Genomic DNA, 21,678 nt, shown 5'->3' on the forward strand with positions numbered 1-21,678 from the left:
ACTGTTTGTTTATATATATATATATATATATATATATATATATATATATATATATATATATATATATATATATATACATACACACACATACACACACTTGCTATATAAACTTAAATGGTTTTAGATGTATATGCTTACTATATAAATTCAGATTTCAGATTTTGATATATCGATAGATTTGGTATATAAACTCAGGCTGTTTGATATAGACTTTCTCTATAAACTCACATGGTTTAATATGTAGGTACATTTAGTACATAAACTTAATATAAATAGACCTACTAAATGAACTTGTGTTTTAAATGTATAGACTTACTATATATATTCAGGTGAGTTGAAATGTATACTTAAACGTATTAAATGGTGTTGATAAGTACGCTTACAATTCATTATACAATTCATTTTTAGAAAAACATAGACTTGCAATATAAACTCATAATATGTTTCGAGTTAGATTTACCTAAAGCCTAAAGTAGCAACGATAACGGCACTGCTTGCCCTGTTACAGATCAGGAGAGCATTGACTTCGAAGCTGTTATTTGAAGGTAAAAATGCTACATAATTCTTATTTTAAACATGGATGCTTTTTAGTAACTCATTTAGATTATTTAATAAAGGTAGATTATTTGAAATAAATAAGGTGCTTCATAAACATAGGTGTTGTGGGATAAAAATTATTAAATATACATTATATATATATATATATATATATATATATATATATATATATATATATAAATAAACACACACACACCTTATTAAGCTGCTTTACAGTAGATTAAAATTTACACTTTACAATTTACACTTTATTTTTTAGAGCCATGTAAAGTAAGTTGTTTTGTTACAGAGTAACTTAAAGTATTGGAGTTCGCCATCTATTAAAAGTTTGAGATGCTTTAGAATAGACTGTCTAAAATTAGATTCTTTGGGATAAACTTTAAACTTAAGCCTTGTGAGCTGTGAAAGCAAGCCGTATTATCAGAGATAAACTTAGACACTATTTGAACTTCTGGGATGGAAAAATTTTGAATGTGGCTGCTTTTAAATTGATAAAATATTATAAATATAATAAATAAACTTATAAATAAACTTAAGCTGTAGTTTGTTTTATATATATATATATATATATATATATATATATATAATCAATATAAAGCCTGCATGCTTTGGATAGAAAGAAATGTTAGGATTAATAAACCTTATCTTAAATGTATCGGTTTGACAGATAAACCTACATTTTAAGTAATACAACTTAGTTGCTTTAGGATAAACATAGATGATAGTTACAGCCACTTGTGTGTGTGTGTGTGTGTATATATATATATATATATATATATATATATATATATATATATATGAGTTTATAGTTTATACTATAATCAAAGTATTCCTTGAGAAAGTTAGAGATCCGTACGATTGAGAGAAGTCACTAAAAACAGACGAGCTCCTAACAAAGCTCTGAAAATGACAACGTAGCAGTCATGCTAGTCTGTTGTTCACTGGGGCACCACCTTCACGTAAAGTTAAATAAATAAAGCCGAGCGGTTCTCAGAAGCACTTGGAACCTCGTCATCCTGTTTTTAAGTAACAAACTTGGTTCCACCCAGACTTAAGACTCCACATGTCCAGTAGTTTGTTTCTAGAAGATTGAAGGCCTTGGCTTGGCTACGCTCACAATGACAGTTTATGTAATTATAATGTACATGTCTGTTGGGGAAAAATGGCCTCACTAAGACTGTCCAGGAAACACTGAGCAATGAAAGAGGAGGTGGAGTGGATTAAACTGTCAGAGGTCTCCTATGTTCACTGAAAGCTTTGGCTGAAAAGATCAGATAGGATTGGATATTCGAGTTTGTAATGTAGGAGATTCTGTAACAGTTAAAAGAAACAAAACAAAAGAATCCATATGCTCTTAACAGCCTTTTTTTTTAAATTGCAAAATAAGTATATTAAAATAAATTAATATAAAAAATTAGTAAGTGAAAAATTAGGTATAAGAAACAAGCATATAAAAATGTAATACATATTAATATAAATTCAATATGATCAATATATTTTTAAATACAAACAATTATTTCTTTATTTTAAATAGAATGTTAATATTTGACATAACACTGCATAACACAAAGAGAAACTATGTGGTTGTGACCATGAGTTGAGTTTCTTGTACTCAAGGTACCTTAGATATAAACAAAGTTATGGTTTTTAGTCATATTCATTTATTAATTTATTAAATATTATTATTGTCTTTAGGCTTTAGTCTTAAACAGAGCCTGTGCAGCACAGAATTCATTCTTTTTAACAAGCTTTACAGAGTTTCTGCAAGATTTCTCACACAATTCTGCAAAGTTTAGCAAAGGTCAACCTGCTTTTAGCACCTGTGTAAAATCACTTTGTTCAAGTCATCTGTGATTGGTTAGCCAGGCTGGCCGAAAGATATGATGACCACCCATGTTGCTAAAAATGATAAACATCTGCTATAAACAAGTAATTATGCTTTTGTTATAAGCGTCCAATATAAACCCTGTATTAGTGACCGTGAGCAGAAACTAACCAGCCAATAAATACAAATCTAGTAAATTATAATATTTATGATATTTCTGAAGTTATGTAATACATATTTTCTGGAACACTCACAAATTAGGGGTAGAAACTGTAACTAGAGTACTGAATAGCTATTTATGTGTTCTATTTATTATTTACCAGTAATTTACTAGTAGCACTGCGATACAAATGTGTAATTTAATTTAATATTTGTCTTTGTTGTTGAATTTTGTATGATTTTTAAATACAGTTTTGTTGTTTGTCATTTTATGAAATAAGATATTTTCTTAAAATATCTGTATTAGGATTGCAATCAAGGGGAATGAGCTAAAGCCAACTTTAGATAAAACTGTAAAATTAGATTATTATACAAATCATTTTAAACGTTATAGATATTAGTTAAATAATATTCGAACAATTTCAAAATGAGATGCTAAAAATAACGACAGGATTTTTTTTTCACTTGCCGGTATATAATTAGTTTCACTGTGAAAGCATAAGAACCTTTTAGTATGTTACCAAGTAACCGCACTACAAACCCAAAAGGACCCTTCAATAGATCAGCCTGTGTTGGTTATTTGTTTATTAGGACAATAATTATTTTTTAATTTAATAATTTAATAATAATTTAATTTTTATATTTTTTTAATTAAAAGGAATCAAAGGATGAAGCAATTTTTTCTCCATATTTTACACTTATAGTCTGTCTTTTACGAGGTGTGTGTTCTGCGGGAGTCTGAGAATTCGGAGAATCCATTGGTTACACTCTGTGCCCACATGGCCACAGCGAGTGAGTGAGCGAATGGAACTGGTTGTCACTTCTGATTGTCATCTTTTCTGTCTTGCTCATCTCAGAGGAACTTGAGATGAGCATTGTGGTCCCATCAGGACTTATTAAGTCAACATATTCATCTAAACACACACACTCACACACACACTCATACACTCACACATGTCTGGCAGTAAGCACATTAGCTGACTAAGTGGGTGACTGCTGCAGAGTGACCGTACAGCACCAGCTACCAGGCCTCAACCAAGTACTGCAGGAATCTGGACGTACCAACGTGGCCACGGGCGTCTGATGCCACGAGTGTCATCTTTACTAATACACACTTTAGCTTCCCACCCCCCCCCCCCCCTCCCATTTTTACACGGTTGTCTCCCCAATTTAGCTCAGCCAATTAACACCCCCACCCCCACCCCCCCCCCCCCAGGATCCACCTCACAACTTGCTAGATTTGAAGGATCTGCTGTCGACTCTCGGTGCCAGGCACCACAGCACCCCTTCAGAGGTCTTGCAGAGAGAGCCGTGTAGGTGGAACATGAACAACTGGTACCCTTGTTACCCATTACGTCTCGACCCAGCGCTCATGTCCAGTGCCGAGCACATACCCTGGGTGTCAGCAGAGTAACTTCAGGGGCTCCAGTGACCGTAAACAGGAAGTGACCAGGTGTAAACAGTAGAGTTTAAGCACTTGTAGATATTCTTGAGGGGGGTGGGGGGGACATCGACCCAGTGTTCATCGACCCCAGAGTTCTTCAGATTTCGGTCAAAGGCAAACGCCTGCAAAGTCGGCTAGCCTGTGCCACTCCATATTTGCACTGGATTGGTAGCGGCTCATTGCCCGGGCTTTGCTTCGGCCTCACAGAGGTCATGACCAACCTCCTACAGCCTGGCGTCTTAATTACCCCTGCAAAACGGCTCCGCCATCTGCTGCTAACAAGCGTCGGGCGTCTGGGCCGCATGGCCGGGAGTGTTTAGGGGGCATTGGAGGGCATTGGACCGTGCCTGCTACCAGCATATGGTCCATATATAGCATCTCCGGAGGGAATGGGGGGAATGTGATAGGATCTGTGGTACGTTCATCCAAGTTCAAATGTACCATGGTTACAAAAGGGAAGTGTGTGAAGGGGCCATGGTGGCCAGAGTAGGTCCTGAAAAACCAGGATATAATCAGTCGTCCTTATCTTGTAATGCTGGATGATCAGAAGACGGTTCCTCCATGCTGGATCTTGCTAGATCCTTGGTCTTCACTTCTGGAATCTTGTGGACGTTTAGGTCATTGAAGGTCCTGAGGAACGAAACTTTCATGGCAGTTTTGGACGTTCAGGTGTCAAGAATTTGACCAAGAGTCAAGTAGGTCGACTGAGTGTCTGGCATCCAAGAAAATAGACCTCCTTCAATTCGGATACCATCAAACTCAAAGTTCAAAATGTGTTGGAAGACCAATGACCCACTCCTTGTTTGTGTTACCCCCCCCACACACACACACACAATCACTGGCAATGCCCTCAACTCTAGGAGGTGAAGACCAGCCCATGTCCTACCATGATTAGCAGAGGTATGTTTGGAGTATGTTAGCTGTTAAGCATGGGGGTGGTAGTATCATGCTCTGGAGTTCCTTCTGGAAAGGCCAGTATTGCCATGACATTCCCTAGTGAGTGTAGCTAAACTTCTGACCACCACTGGTCAGATCCGGCCATCAGTTTTCTTGGTGTCCTGAAGGAATCTATGAAGCTTTAGGAATAAGAACAACTTCTAAGGGTCCTTATGTTCATCTTCTGGGCTCGGTTATATAACCGTCCTTCTCTGAATGGTGATCATATTTGAAGCGAGTGATTCTGGAGGAGACTCGTGGTAAATGACTAGGAAATCAGACCGCAAATGAAGCCGTAAGCAGACAGAGCATTTCTGATAATGGAGGTTTGCGGCTGATGGTGTGCACTGGAACCCGGGTGATTTAGACGGCTGTTTATATAACGGCTCTGAGCGACAGAGGCACATCAGCACAGTTTGGCTTTCCAGGAACATTGAGTCACAGTTTGAGTCTGCTGTGAGAAATGTTGGGGGCATTATGGGGCTTTGTTTGGAGACGCAGGGCTCGGCTGGGGTCCCGGCTGGGGTCCCGGGCTGAGAAGCTGCTCTCACGGCAACTGATTGCCTTTGGAGAATAAACAAGGTCCAGCGGTGAAGGGAATCTCATTTGAGGAAAATTATGAAAAATGAAAGCCATCAGGGGGCGTCTCTTATTGACTCCTGCTGAGTTTCGGAAGATGACTAAAGCAGCTGTGTGTGTGTGTGTGTGTGTGTGTGCGCTCTTAGCCATGACAGTCTGAATAGTTACTGTCAGTGATTCTTACTAGCAATGCAGACCGAAGAAATTACCTACGAATTCTAGAGATTTCATCATTTAGCTACAGCAGTGTACACTCAGCAGCCCCATTTAGTCAGGCCAGTCAGCAGAAGTAGAAAACAGGGGTTTCTAATAAAGTGGCCAGTCAGCAGAAGTAGAAGGTAGGGGTTTCTAATAAAGTGGCCAGTCAACATAGCTACAAATTAGGTAGCTAATAAGTAACCAGTGAGTGGAAGCACAAAGTAGATGTTTCCAATAAAGTGGCCACTGAGTCAAAGTACAACCTAGGGTGTTTCTAATAAAGTGGCCAGTGCGTAAAAGCACAAAGTAGGTGTTTCTGATAAAGTGGCCAGTCAGCATTACAAATTAGGATTTTCTAATGAAGTGGCCAGTGAGTAGAATTACAGGGTAGGGGTTTCCAATAAAGTGGCCAGTGAGTGGTGTTCTAATTTAGTGGCCAATGCGTAAAAGCACAAAGTTGGTGTTTCTGATAAAGTGGCCAGTTCACATTACAAATTTGGTGTTTCTAATAAAGTGGCTAATAAGTAGGGTAAGGTACAAGTTAGTGGTTTCCAATAAAGTGGCCAGTGAGTGGAAGCACAAGGTGTAAGGGTTTCCAATAAAGTGGCTAATAAGTAGAATAACAGGGTAGGTGTTTCCAATAAAGTGGCCAGTGAGTGGACATACAAAGTAGGTGTTTCCAATAAAGTGGCCAGTGAGTGGACATACAAAGTAGGTGTTTCCAATAAAGTGGCCAGTGAGTGGACATACAAGGTAGGTGTTTCCAATAAAGTGGCTAATAACTAGAATTACTGGGTAGGTGTTTCCAATAAAGTGGCCAGTGAGTGGAAGCCCAATCTCGGGTGTTTCTAATAAAGTGGCCGGACAGTCATGCTTCCACCCTGCTGCTGTGTTCAGGTGATGCTCGTAGTTCGTGTTCCTGTTCAGGTGAATCACTCTAGTGGAACTTGGCTCAGCTTGAATCATATGAATCACTGACTCTTGGGAAGGATGAATCACTGCTGAACTACGGGCTACATGCTTCAGGGGAGGATTTTCACCTCACCAAGTCGTAGTGACATTGGACTGCCTGTGTGTGTGTGTGTGTGTGTGTGTGTGTGTGTGTCAGTTTATTGACCGTCTCGCTTGGCATAAATACCATTGATCTTATCTCCTGCATACATATGCATAACAAGAGCATGCGCGGCTGTTTCGGCCTAACAGTGTCTGGACTCTTTGTCTGGACTCGGTTTGACGGAAAGTAAAAAGCCAGCCTGTCGGTCAGCACCTCTGCACCTCTCTACACTTCTAAAGCTGTGGTCTTGGGCGGGGTGTATCGGGGTTTACCGCATCATGTCGACCCTATTCTTTGGGCTAGTCTGGACTTCAGGGCCCCCTAAGGCAAAGTCTTCAGACCCCTTCTCTACATGCTGCTCAAGCTGCTAGCAATTTACAATGCTAATGGCTAATGGAGTAACGTAATCACAGGCTGATTGAGTGGACGATCCGAACCCCTTCCCTAATACGTCTATTAACTGACCAGTCATTAGAAACGTCTACCTTGTGCTTACACTAGCCGGCCACTTTATTAGAAACGTCTACCTCGTGCTTCCACTAGTCGGCCACTTTATCAGAAACGTCTACCTCGTGCTTCCACTAGCCGGCCACTTTATTAGAAACGTCTACCTTGTGCTTTCACTAGCCGGCCACTTTATCAGAAACGTCTACCTCGTGCTTCCACTAGCCGGCCACTTTATTAGAAACGTGTACCTTGTGCTTTCACTAGCCGGCCACTTAATCAGAAACATCTACCTCGTGCTTCCACTAGCCGGCCACTTTATTAGAAACGTCTACCTTGTGCTTCCACTAGCCGGCCACTTAATCAGAAACATCTACCTCGTGCTTCCAGTAGCCGGCCACTTTATCAGAAACGTCTACCTCGTGCTTCCGCTCGCAGTCTATCACCGTCACCATCTCATCCCACCCGTTTCCAGACCTGACCTTTGCGGCTCGCTCTCGCCCCCCCCTCTTGCCCCCTCTCTCGCTCTCTCTTTCCCTCTTGCTCCCCGCCACATTCGATCCCTGCGAGACACCTTTGTGTTTAAAGATCACACTTAGCATGCAGGTGGAGCGCTCTGGCTGTTCAGGTGGGCCGCTATTACACACGTGGGACGAGCTCATTGAGACAAATGCCACCGCTCCCCTCCCTCCTGCCCTGATGAGCCGCTTAGCTGCAGATAGCGTTCCTGACCTTCAGCTGTCGGACGCAGCTTTCGCGAGGCTGTGTTTATGGAGTATGCCGAGGTGTCCGGGACACGCCCATCAGCCGTAACGTTAAAAACCACCTGCCTAATATTGTGAAGGTCCCCCTTGTGCCACTGGAACAGCTCTGCCCTGTCGAGGCATGGACTCCACAAGACCTCTGAAGGTGTCCTGTGGTCTCTGGCACCAGAAGTTGTGAGGTGGGCCTTCAAAGGATCGCTCATGACCTCGAGAGACTGTAGCCCATCTGTCCATGCGCAGTTTATGTTCGTGCTACTCTTGTCCTCCATCAGCGATCAATTTGTTAAGGTGTTTCCAATAAAGTGGCCAGTGAACAGAAGTACAAAAAAAGTGTGTTGGGGGGGTGGGGTAGGGTGGTTATGGGGGTGTGGGGGTGCCAGTGAACGGTGCCAGTAAGTAGAACTACAAAATAAGTGCTTCCAATAAAGTGGCCAGTGAGCAGAAGTACAAAATAAGTGTTTCCAATAAAGTGGCCAGTGAGTGGATGTTCAAGGAAGGGGGTTCTAATCAAGTGGACAGTCCGTGGAGGTACAAGGTGGGGGTTTCCAATAGTGTGTGTGAACGGTCCACCACCTGTGTGCCGAATTTGCATCTAAACACTTTAGTAGATGTAATCTTGTGTTGCCATGAGAACCTCACTTTCAAAGGGCAGGGAGTGTGTGTGTGTGTGTGTGGGGGGGGGGGGGGGTCCAGTACGGAGGCTGAATTAGGGATGGGCTGTATAAAGATTAGCTTTGGTGGAGTTGTTCATGCTAGTCCCTCCAGCACACGCCTGCAAACACACTGTTGCTGACCAGTGTCACTCTTCTCCTGCAGATAAGAGGCCCTGATTCCCGCGCTGCTCCAAGATATGAAGACATTGACCGACAGTATGCAACCATCAACAGGTACGGTTCTGCACATTGGAGGAAGCCTAGAATCCAGACAAGCACCTCATCTACTGAACCCTTCCCCTCTCTTCATCTTCATCTCCACATCTAATACACGTCGTCTTCCTCCCAGCGGCCCACAGTGGCAGTCTAATGGCGAAACCTCCACTGCACCCGTCGCCCACACCCCCAACCCCCAACTCCAAAGCTAATCCTCTTTCAACCCCCTAATTAAATTTGGAGTGTTTGCCTTCCGAGAGCCGTGCCCATCCCCGGCCATTCACCTGATCCTCTCCCAGGGGAGCCGGATGTGGCCAGGAAGCCGAGAGCGCTCGCTCCTGGCTCCAGGCCCGCTGCTTAAGTGCCTCAATCAACCCTCACCAGGAACATGCATGCATACATGCACACAGTAAAGCTCAGCTGCGCCCCAGTGAGAACAGATAGCCGTCTGTAAGGGGTCAAAGCAGAAACACAATGGAGGCGCTCACCAAGTACTTGGTGAAGCACCAGCCTCCAGATCCTTATCGAGGTCCTACTGGGGGTTCGGGTTTGGTTACAACTACGCACTAATTTATCCGGGTAAACCGACCTTTTACTTGGGAGGACTGTTGGACCATATTTCTTAGCACACACAAGTGAGAATAGTGTAAATATGAAAGGACCAGTGCTGCGTTACATTACATTAAGCTCTGAGCTGGGAATGTCGGAGCGCCTGAGATGACGGCGTTCCAGTTAATAATTCCGATAATTTATAAGTTTAGTTAGCTAAAGACTTCAGAAGTCACCTCAACTGGTTTGATCTATGGCGAACGTAACCAAATATGCCCCACTTTTTATGTCCCAGATTAGCACTGTTAGCATTGTCCCAAGTTAGCATTGTTAGCCACCAGCTGATGGTGTCTTATGCAGACTTAATGAGACGCTACAGATAATGCTACTGCTTTTACTACTGTTGATGTGTGGGGCAGCCATCTTGGATTTTTCATTTCCGGGTTGGTGAAGCTCTCCCAACTTTCCGAGTAGGAAATCCGACTTGCACAGCATCGTTCCAGGAATTCCAGTTTCCTACCTGGATCTCCAAAAATCCGACATCCCAATTTAAAGATTAAACTGTGACTTTCTAGACGACTGGGTCAGAACATCTCCAAAACATCTGGCAGGTCTTGTGTGCTGTTCCCAGTATGCAGCGGTCAGTACCTACCGCCAAAGGCACCCAACTGCACGTTCACTGATAGGTAATCAGAGAGGTGTGGAATTACACCAATCGCATACCTGGATACTACCAAACGTGTGTTCGGGACTGTCTGCAAAAAGAACCCTGTATAGAGCTTCCACCCTCTTCACTTCTAGGGGCCCACTCCCTGCAGCGGTGCAGGCCACCAAGTGACCTGGACCAGTCGCAGTCAGGGGGAGGTTTCAGAACCAAGGTCATAGGTTGGACAAGATGACCAAACCTGCCTACAGCTCTTGTAAATTCCGGCCCAAGACTGATGATATCTTGCCTAATACGGAGTAGGTCGACACTAAAATGGCTCGGACTCATTGACGTCTGGACTCCACAAGACCTCCGAAGGCGTCCTGTGGAATCTGGCACCAAGAGCAAATGTTTAATGTGCAGCAGATGTTTAAGTCCTGTAAGTTGTGAGATGGGGCCTCCATGAATCGTACCAATGAACCTTGTATGCCCCAGTCGTCTGGAACATCACAGGTTGATCTTTGTCAGATTGGCGCAGGTCCTTCTGCTGGACCAACTGAATGTTCACCTGCTGTCTAATGAGAAGATCCCACCTCTTGACTGGTGTCACTGGAATCAAATAGTCAGGCTTATTCACTTCACCTTTATAGGTAAGGCTGATCGGATGCATAGTGCATACCAGACATCCGACCGACCAGTGTCGGAATCACTTCAATAGGGCATCACTTGCTTGCAAGGGCATCTACTTGAACTTCGCATCACGCTATCTTGTCTTGATGTGCTCCAGCAGAACAAAGTGCCTCAGCTTCACCTCCCCGTTCCCCCCTGAAAGCGAAATCATGAGAGAGGGCTATTTGAATAAAATGAACTACATTTTTCAGAGCTGAACTCCGTGGCTCAGTCCCCTCGGGCTTCTCATTTGAGCCCATTTCCTGTCAAATCGCCGCGGCACTTTGCCACGCGCCTCTGCTACATTAGCATACATTTTCCCCCTGTGCGCCCGTACAGTGGGTGTGTATGCAAGGAAGACTCTGAGTGATTTAATAGAAGCATTAATGGTTGTTCAGCCTTCATTCAAGACTCCTTCGGGCTGTAGCCATTCACTTTAAATGCAGCCTCTCTCCGGCCCGAGGGCCCTCTGCACGAGAGTAGCTGTCATGGGGGAAGGGCAGCAACTTCTGCAATCGTGTAACAGGTACATGATGATGCATGAAGCATGAACTTTGGGGTTTAATCAGCCCTGATATTTGGGTGTGAATGTTCTTGTAGCCAGTTCACCCCCATCCAGAAGGTAGGTCTCCCCCATGTTATACAATGCATACAAGAAGGACAAGATCCTTGAGGATCTTTTGAAGGTTCTACAGTTGGAAACTGTTAAGGAACCTTCCAGCAATCATCTTCTTCTAAGAACCTGTTCTGGAAGATCCCTTGAAGCACCTTAAGAGGTTTCTCCATAGTATGAAGTTCAAGAACGTCCAAAGGTTCCTCAACAGTGCAGCTCTGGGGGAATGAAGGCCAGCACATGCTTCCATGAAGCAGTCACCATATATTTTTGGACAGGTTGGACAGAAGAACCAGTTCTCTTCAGAGTAATCGGGGGAAGAAGGGAAGCCATTCATAGAGAGCAAGACCAGTTGTGCTCTTCTAGAATCCCAGCCCCTCCACATATCCGAAAATACCTCCAGAGCTTAGATGGTTGAGCAAGTGAAGCTGACTTACGAACATGTAGTACCATGTTTTAAACCAAATCGAACCCGACCCCGAATTCGAGGAAGAACTTGTTTAACTAGTGACAAACCTTATTCCCTGTGCCGGCTGACATCGCTTTAACAGTGAGAGCATGGCTAGTTGTGCTCTCTCAGACTCCGGACGCTGATGGTAAAGCGGCATGGATGGAGATAGGAACTTGCGACCCCCGGGACATAATGCTGCTGCATTAATGGTCAATGCTTTTTGACTACGTTACAAGCATTTTTTAGCCTGGTAAAACTGTAGACTAACAAACCTGTTGGACCCTGTAGCAGACTTAAGAAAGTAACATGAATGGATGAAGTTGGGAAAATGGCTGAAGCACTGGTCACAACTGGGTTTTTGGCCATTTCCTCTGGGGGTTTTAATAGTTTTGGTGCGCGTCAGTTGGTTTGTGAAACTGCTTAAACATGGAAGACTGTTTACACCTCTGATTTCTGCCCCACTTACAGTCAAGCCCAGTCCGTGGGACGGCGTGAAATGCAGGGAAACTGCTGGGCAGAATCCATTAAAACTGAGAGGAGGCTCAGGCTATGAGAAGATTTATCCTGCGGCTTTGAGAATCTCAACCTTGAGATTTGAACCTTTTTACAAACCGTCGACCGTCGAGTGCTTGGATAAGTATTTCAAGATCTGGTCTAAATCACTGAAACGTAAACCTACACCTTTGATAAATGATCCTGAGTACAGAAGGCCTCACTATTACAGTGTTTTAGAGAATTACAGGGATATACAGCGCGATTGTACAATCTTTGGACTGCAGTTGTTTTGCCGTTTTGAGGTTTGATCTTTGCCTAAGGATAACCTTGCCCAGTCCACAAAACAGCCGTTTGAATCAATCTTTAATCCCACATTAGAGAAGCCCGCAGTATTGAAGACACTGGCGTTTAGCAATGTCCTCATGCTAAACTAAATTTCTGCCAAGGCCTCATTTGTCCAAAGAGATAAATTAGGACGGTAGAACGGTTCCCAACCCAGCCAGACCCAAACAGACTCCTCTGCTAATCAGCCTTAGCCTTAAGCTTACGTATGATTGGATTAACTGGCTAAGTCAGCCGTTTGCAGAGAGATCAGCAATGCTAGTCGTCTTACTGAGCGCTGTAGCATAGCAAGTGGGATAGAGCTTGAATGCTTGTGTGGTAAAGCCTCCAGGCTAAACTTGGTTGGATCAACACTAGACACACATTTAAGGCTTTCGCCGCGGACAAAAACGTGGGGTCACTGGCGCATACTGAACTTAAACACATCCAGCAGGTCCACTGTTCACACAATCAGAAATGCTAACGGGATAAGGCCTTCTCAACTTTTTGGATCAACATGTACTGAAGTCTGAAAAGGTTCTAACGCCCAAGTCCGTCCTGAATATAAAGAAGACCCAAGTCAATTCCACATGGGAATGAAGAACTAGCTGCGGTGCAATATGCATTTCCTTAGATTCGTGCTCGGAATAAGGAGTACTGCCCCCTTCAGGTCCATTTTTTGTTTAGCACTGACCCTTGCTAGCATGATACAGAAAACTAATAATAATAAATCTCGCTGGCTGAGCTGGATCGCCATCAGCTGAAACTGTGCATAGCTGTGGGTCGCTAGCAGGGCTGGGAAACACTGCCTAGAAAAGTCCATTGTGTTGCTATTACCGCAGCATGGCTATTTACACAACAGCAACCCACAGGCTTCACGCCTACGTCCGATATAAACCTACATAAACGTTTATTAAATCTGCCAAAAGGCTGCTTTGGTCAATTGTGATGTCATTTCCTGGTTGGAATAAGCTTATATTAGTATATTAGTATTAGGATATACAGCGCGATCGTACAATCTTTGGACTGCAGATGTTTTGCTGTCTTGAGGTCTAAGGATAGCCTTGCCCAGTCCACAAAACAGCCGTTTGAATCAATCTTTAATCCCACATTAGAGAAGCCCTCAGTATTGGAGATACTGGTGTTTAGCAATGTCCTCATGCTAAACTAAATTTCTATTCCTGCCAAGGCCTCACTTGTCCAAGCAAGGCATCTTCAAACCAGTAGATTTTTCCCTTTCTTTTTTTATTTTATAAAACAGAACTTGAGCCTGACAAGGAAAATTGGATTTCAGAAGACGTCAGCGCACCAAAAAGTTCAGCTTAATCTCAGATTTGACAGTTTTGCCAGATATCAAGAGCTGCATGCGGTTTGCATCACTCATTCTCTTCAAACCACAGTCTCTTTCTCCCCCCACAGCCCCCCCTCGCTCTCGTCTTTCATTACATGTCAGTGGCTTTTTATTGCATTTCGGTTGCGGCTGCCGTTTCGCTTCCGAGTGTATGAAGCGCAGCCGTCCTTTCGTGCCTTAACGTCGTTTGCCTCGAAAACAGAAAGCCAGTAATGAAATCAGCCTATGGAAATGAAACCCCACCACTTTGCTTTGTGCTTGCGTCACGCTCCCTCTGAGGCAACTCCTGCTCTGGTTTTGAGGATGCGACCGACTACGGGACACACAAACGCCAGCAAAACCAGCTCGGTTTGACCCAATATGTTCGCCCTACGCTCTCTAAAACGTAGGTGCTAGAGGAAGAACCACAACTGCACCCTCATTCTGCTTCACAAGAATGGTTCTTTATGAAACCCAGAATAGGTTTGCTCTGGCAGAACCTGAAGAACCCCAAAATAAATGAATCACAACGTTGTTTATAAAATTTTTCCACATTTCTCCCAATTTTCTTTTGCCAAATAACCCACCAGATCGTAGCGCCCCCTAGCCCTAGCAATGCTCCTGACACTAGGAGGGTAAGGACTTCACGCAAAGCCAGCCGCCGCCTCTTTTCCAACTGCCGCCGAAGTCGGAGGAAAGCACCTGGTCCTCAGCTCCACCAGACCAGCCAACAGACAGCTGTACCAACCAACATCGCTTAAGAGTGATGAGGGGAGAGAGCGCCACCTACCCTCCCGGAGAGAGAGTTTTAGTAATTAAGTGTTCTACTGATTAATCCATGGATTAATCGAGTGATCAGATAAGAAATTCTTTAGCTTTATTCAATCTTTTTTTTTTTTTTTTTTAAATGTGTAAGAATATAAAAATAAGCTGGACACGACATAAAGGTGCTACAAAGGGTTCTTTGAGTGATACCATAGAAGAACCACAATATTTGGCTCTTGTAATAGCCTAAAAGATCCTTCATTTTGATTGGATAAGAAGATTGGCTCCTCAGGCAACCAAAAATGGACCTTCTATGGCTTTGCTCAAGGAACCCTTTGCATCACCTTTACCTTTAAGGCTGTAAACCCTCTATTAGCTGCCGTCACCTTCATCATCAAGCAGGTCCTGTAGCAGAAGATGAGATTTGCACAGCGTTAAGGAGGACTTTCGGACAAAAGACATGAATTTTGCTGAGTGAAGCTAAAATATATATAAACTCAGTGGTTGTTCCAAACTCCTGGGCTGTAGTTTATGCTGAAACCCAGTAGAAATGAAACGAGAAGATCCAAAAAACGTGGTGTTTCTGAAGCGGCCCGAACGCGGAGTCCGGAAATTCAGAGTTTACAGTGGCTCAGTCTGATCACACACTCAGTCATTGTGTTATTCCAATTTCAGCAAGCGCTCCTGACTAATCCCCCCATCCTCCCTAACTACCAGCTGTTTGGCATTGTGCGGTTGCGTGTGTGTGTGTGTGTGTGTGTGATACTCGAGGAAGCTTAAGGAGCCGGGGTCAAACAAGGAACCAAGCAGAGAATTTCCTTCCTAACTTCTTGGGCAGGTGCTAGGACGTAAGATGGAAAGTATTTCAGCCTCCAAAACACACACACACACACACACCACAGTTTGTCTAGGGGTAGTGTGTAAATGGGAGGTGGCGTGAGAGATTGATTGCATGATGTTGCATTACTGCAGTTGTACTCATCCATGTGGGTGGAATCACTCATGCCTTATTTTCAGCCGGTTTGAACAAAAGGCTGCAGATGTGGAAGCAACCAGACATGGGCATGTTACTGAGAGTAGATACAGACACCAGTAGGGGGCGCACTGTATTATTAGTTACTGTTTAGATGTTCCTCCCCCTCCCCCATCACGAGCAAGGTGAAGTAAATAATATATTAAAAATGCAAATTATTAAATAAAGCTGAAGAATTTCTAGTCTGATCACTCGATTACTAAAACTCTCTCTCCGGGTGGGTAGGTGGCGCTCTCTCCCCTCATCACTCTTAAGCGATGTTGGATGGTACAGCCGTCTGTTGGCTGGTCTGGTGGAGCCGGGGACCAATTGCTTTCCTCCAACCTTCCCGACTTTGATAGGTAGCCAGCGAGCTCGGAGGGAAGCGTAGCTCTGATACAGCATGTGTGATTATAGGGAGGTGCCATCAAGGCCAACTGTGCTGTCTCGGGCTCTGGCTGCCGATGGCAAGGAGCATGACCTGGGATTCGAACCAGTGATCTTCAGATCATAGTGGCAACTTTGAGGACGGAGGAAAAAGTGCCTAGGACCCGGCCCTTTCCTCCGGGTGCATGGTTGGCTGCCTGGTGATGTTGCAAAATAAAAGAAGAAGAAAAAAAAAAATCAGATTTTTTGGTCATATTTATAATTTTATATTTTGTTTTAGCAATCCTACCACCGGTTCTTTCAAGGTTCTCTTGGTCTCAACTTGACCTCGGCTGTTCCTGTTAACTGCCGTTTCTTAATTACATACTGAAAACTGTAGCTGTTCCTAATACTGATCGCGAGCCACAGCCCTAACAAGCTAATTGTGAGAATCGCAGATGGCCGGCTGCGTCCAAATACTTTAACGAACCTTCACGTACAAGCACATGATCTCGGTCACGCTTTTATTAGCGTGCACACACACACACACACTCACTCTCTTTGTAACTCAGAGCCTGGGCGATTACTGCAGGTCAGCAGTTCATGGCCTGGCTGTTAGGATACCAGCACATTACATTCAGAGCATCTGTCCCCCAGAGACACACTATATGGTGTGTGTGTGTGTGTGTGTGTGTGTGTGTGTGTAAGTCGACTATAAACCTCAGCTGCCACCACACAGTCTGGGACTCCCCCTTACTTCAGCCTTTACCCCATAACAATCACAGCAACAGCAGCAGCTCGCCTCTTCACCGCTCCCTACTGGGACTTGTAGTCCTTTGTAATCCCGGCTGTGTTGTTTTCTATGTGGCACCGAAGCAGAGAAAACTACAGTGAGCAGAACAGGTTCCAGGACGGGCTGAGGGGTGTAAAGAGCTTAGGTGCCAGTCTGAGGCCATTCTCCAACTCATCTTCATCACCTACAACATGGGCTCGGTTCTGATTGGCTCCTCTGAGAAAGCATGTCTGGAAAAGAGAAGAACCTTTCCATCCACATCGCCTAACCAGAACCGGTTCTACTAGGACACCATTTAAAAGAACCATTTGACCCACCAAGCACACCAGAATGCTTCACGACAGACCACCTGAGCACGTTCTCTCTGCTGATTGGTCAACAGACCTTTCTAAAGTAAATACGGGAAGAAGGCAGCCCTGTGTTGTGGATTTCTGGATGGGTGTATAACGGGAACGCTTGCTGCTGGAGTGTTGGTGTGAGAGGCTCTGGCAGTCAGCGAGTGTGAAGACATTCTGGAGACGTCTCCATTCATCTCCATTCATCTCCATTCATCTCCATTAGTCCATCAGTCAGTCAGACATTACCCTTTCATAACTGTACACAACTGCTCATCCAGTCCGTTTATGAGAGCATAGCATCCAACGCTCTCCCTCCCTCTCCCCTCTCTGATTCAGTGTCTCTCCCCCCCCCCCCCTTCTGCCTCTCCCTCTCTTTCTCCAGTCTGTAGGCCTCTCTCTCTCTCTCTGGTTGAGGGTCACTCACTCAAGGCTGTAATATGTCAGTGCTTGGGTGGTCAGGGCTGCCAGACACGCTGGCTGTGCTGCTGATGGATAGAACGCATTCGCGCTCCCTCTCTCTCGCTCTCTCACACACACACACACACACACACACACACAGTCCTGTTTTTGAAAGTGCTCTCACACAGTGCCCGTCTTAACCATTAAACACTTTTGGCACACACACACACACGCCTGCAGTACGGTATACAGTACATATATAGAATAAGTCTCAGGCCCTGAAGCTGAAGAGCACTCTTTCTCTTCAGGGGTTCTTCAGTGAGGGCACCGGATAAACACGGTTCTGTGCGGCACCAACAAGAGTTTCTCACTTATTCAGGTTCTTCTTTCTCGTTTCTCCCGCAGACGAAACCCGCTGGAGGAATATCCCACGCAGCCCCGGGCCGGCCAGAAAGATGCGGGCCGCTACCCAACCCCCACTCCCTCCTACAACGCCAACCACGCCAGGGAGGCCTACGGCAACCGGCCCGCTTCCCCCCGGCTGCCTGTGCCCCGGCCCGAAGGCCAGGGCGGGCACTACCCCATGCCTCCAACGCCACAGAGGGGGCCACTCCGGCAGGACGTCCCCCCGTCTCCCACTCCGGGCATGCGGGCAGCACCCCGCTACGAAACCGTGGCTAGGGGAGCCTACCGTACAGCCGGCCAAGAGCAGTACGGTCCGTACGGGGATGCACAGTACCCAGACCCTCAGCAGAAGAACCCAGTGATCGGAGCTGTGTAGCATGATGCTACTGAGATTAGCGGCTCGTGAAAACGTCTTTACTCTAAAGAATTGACAGCTAATATTTCTCAGTTTGAGACGGGAATAAGAATTCGAATAAACACCGATCAGCCAGAACATTAGTACCAAACGGAAAAAGAACCAAACTGGTTGTTCTAGACGACGACTGGGTCCAAAGCATCAGACAGGTCCTGTGGTCAGTACCTACCAAAAGTGGACCAGCAACAGGGCTCATGGGCACCTAACCTCCGGATTACAGGACTTTAAGGATGTGGTGTCAGATAGCACAGGACACATTCAGCGGTCACCTCGGATATGTTGTAGCGGCACAAGGGGCACCTCCTCAGTATTAAGCAGGTGGTGCTAATGTTCTGGCTGATCGGTGTATAGGATCTCTCGCAGATTCAGAGAAGCGAGACGAGTCGCTAGTGTTTCTGTATGATTCCGAACTTCTAGGGCGAACAGTTCTTGGTGGCTTTGACCAACCAGACCCTGTGGATGACCGTCCTCCTCAGGCCTGAGCCGACCAAGAACCTCCCACTGAGAAATGTTAGATATCCAGACTTTATTAAGGACGTCTTCACAGACCAGGATATCGGTCTTTGTGGTCCCCAGGTGTGGTCCTAACCTTGCCCAAGTAAGGGCATGTTAATGAGCCGAGCAGGGTGAGGAGAAGTTTAAGTGATTCTACACTGTATGGCCAAAAGTTTGTGGACACCTTTTCTAAATCAGCACAATCCACTACTTTAAGCAGCACCCATTGCTGGCGCAGATGTGCACATGCTTATAAACACACAGCACTAACGGCTGTCCCTGTGTAGAAATTACTGCCAGTAGAATAAGACTTTCTCTGGAGCAGATAAACATCATGAACCTATCTGCACCATGCTGCCTAATAATACCAGGCGTGAGCTAGAGAGGTATAAAGCCCCCCAGCATTGAGGAGCTATGGAGCAGTGGAGGAACTGTGTCCTCTGGAATGATGAATGGTGGAGCTCCATCCAGTACTTTTGGGATGAGTTGAGGAGTTGGGGATGATGAAGTGGAGTGGTGACAATCATCATCCAACATCCTGACCTCACTTACGCTCTGGTCACTGAATCCAATCAAATCCTCACAGCAATGCTCATTACAAATCTAGCAGAAAGCCCCCCCCCTGGCCAGTAGAGAGAGAGAGTTACTCCAACAGAAGCAGGAGAAACGCTTTTTAATACCCTTGATGTCAGAAGAAGCAAGGAATGAGCAGGTGTCCACATACTTTTGTCCATATAGTGCAAGTTTAGATCAAGCAGATTGATTGATTGACTGTTCTAGAGCCAGGACACCTGGTCCTTGTCCTAGAGATGTACCACCCTGAAGAGATCAGATCCAACACTTGATCCAGCTGATTGAGGAGTCCCACCTGGGGACGCACCAGACTGTGTAGGGCAGGGCTGCTCAATCCTGGTCCTGGAGATCGACCACCCTGAAGAGTTCAGATCCAGCACAGCTCTGACTGTAATGTTCAGCTGCTCCTGAAGGCCTTCATTACCTGGATCAGGTGTGTTAGATCCAGGGAGGAGCTAAACTCTGCAGGGTGGTAGATCTCCAGGACCAGGACTGAGCAGTTCTGGTGTAGGGACTGATCGGGGTGCTCCAGGAGTTCTCCAGGCTAATCTGTGTAGTGTGTTTTGAGGAAATTCCTAAAAAGCAGCTGGAAGATTCTGAAGGAAGGTTTTAATGGGAAGCGTTTGCTTGATTTAATGGATGCGAAGGGACTGAAGCCAAATCCAGAACGGAAGAAAAAGTGATTCCTGGTTGTTGTTTATACTTTTTTCGTCGTCTAACTTCAGACATCACTTCCTGTTGGAGGAAGGGGTTCAGCAACAGTGCAGATAACTCGCTGCATTCCACTCCACAGCTCGTCATTCCGGATCGGCGCGTCTTCGCGCTCGGCCGTTTGCGTATCGTTTAAGCGTTTGACCGCGTGTATATAATTCATAGCGCAGCTGTCTGGGGTGGGCTCTGCTGTAGATAGCGCTTCTCTGTGGTTTTAGACGCCCATTATCTGTGTGGTTTTCCTCATTGCTCCAGGCTGTGGTTCGCCAGAGTGTGTTATCTGATCAACAGCAGCCTCTGTTTTCTCATAGCAGCGTCTTGAAAGATCACTCGCTGTCTTTACCCTTCAAGCAGCAGCAGCAGCAGCAGCAGCAGCAGCATCTGGGTGAATAGGTGCCTTACAGCTGTTCCGAGAAGAACTGGATGAGGGGTAGTCGGTTGACTAAATCGGTTGAGAAAGCAAGCGGTGTTGGTGCGCAACTAGCCGTGCGTCTGGGTTGTTGCTAATGGGCTTCTGTTAACGAAGGGAACTCCAGAGTGAGCTTAGTGCCAAAGCCTGAGTTTAGGGTGTGGTCATGTATATCGGGGTGTTGGGTCAATCAACCATAGCCAAAACTCTTCCGGGTTGATGTTGGTAGCAGTGAAGCTTATCGTTCTGCAGATTCTCCGCCGTCAATTTTATTTTGTACGTTTTTCTCGACCTCAACCAATAAAAGCTCCTCTTTAAGCCCGTGATTTTGCCTCTTCACTGCTGAAGTACATTTTTGTAAGGTGTAAAATTTATGCAAAGGAATTTCGAGCCAAATCGAAGGTACTGTAGCTGATTTCTGCTCTCTATTTATTTCGGAGGTTTATTTTTTGAAGGCAAAAGAACAAATTCTATGAAGACGTGTGTACGTGTTTGTGTGTGTGTATTTTATCTAGAAGATTAAAGGTCTAGCTCGCGTTGCTGTAGAGTTTATATCATCTTTGGAAACAAACAATCAGTTTGACAATCTTGTAAGTATCTGAGATTACTGCTGTATGGCATTTTTATTTTGTAGCATGTTTTTCAATAAAAAAAGTGACTACGAAATCCCGACGCTGGTCTTCAGAGTGAGTTTCTGCTTTTCAGGATGCTTTGAAATTACATGGTCGGGGCACGTGGTCAACAAGCACTAATGACCAGACGATGCCTCTGTAGTTTCTCTATCGGGGTTTGGTCACAGGTTTCATCTGATTTGCCGTTTCTTCCATTAGAATTCGTAGCTCAGAACTTCACTGTATTTTGGGAGCCAAACCCCAGATGCTAGGATCTGATTTTAGTCCCAATACGATCATAATAGCTGGATCTGGTATCGGATAATTAGTCGGATCCACGGGCCTGATCCAGTCTCTGAACCAGATTCCTGCAGCACCAGTGTTCTAGACTTCATAACTCCGGATCAGTGGAAGCTACAGACATCATACACAGATCCACTCTCAGCGATTATATCCAGCTCAGAAAAACTGCTAAACATCCA

General features: G+C 45.1%; 1 protein-coding gene across 1 annotated transcript in view; it reads left to right on the top strand.

The window, feature by feature from the left end:
- The window catches only part of pard3ba (par-3 family cell polarity regulator beta a), a 167,434-nt gene extending 146,177 nt beyond the window's left edge, over positions 1–21,257 (top strand). The window contains exons 22-23 of the mRNA XM_072656724.1: positions 8,778–8,848; positions 17,983–21,257. Of these exons, the coding sequence (XP_072512825.1) occupies positions 8,778–8,848; positions 17,983–18,358 (447 nt within the window). The 3' untranslated portion in view covers positions 18,359–21,257. The remainder of the gene's footprint in view (positions 1–8,777; positions 8,849–17,982) is intronic.
- The last annotated feature ends 421 nt before the right edge of the window (positions 21,258–21,678 follow it).

Source organism: Salminus brasiliensis, chromosome 15 (assembly GCF_030463535.1).
Source record: "Salminus brasiliensis chromosome 15, fSalBra1.hap2, whole genome shotgun sequence".
Lineage (NCBI taxonomy): Eukaryota > Metazoa > Chordata > Actinopteri > Characiformes > Bryconidae > Salminus > Salminus brasiliensis.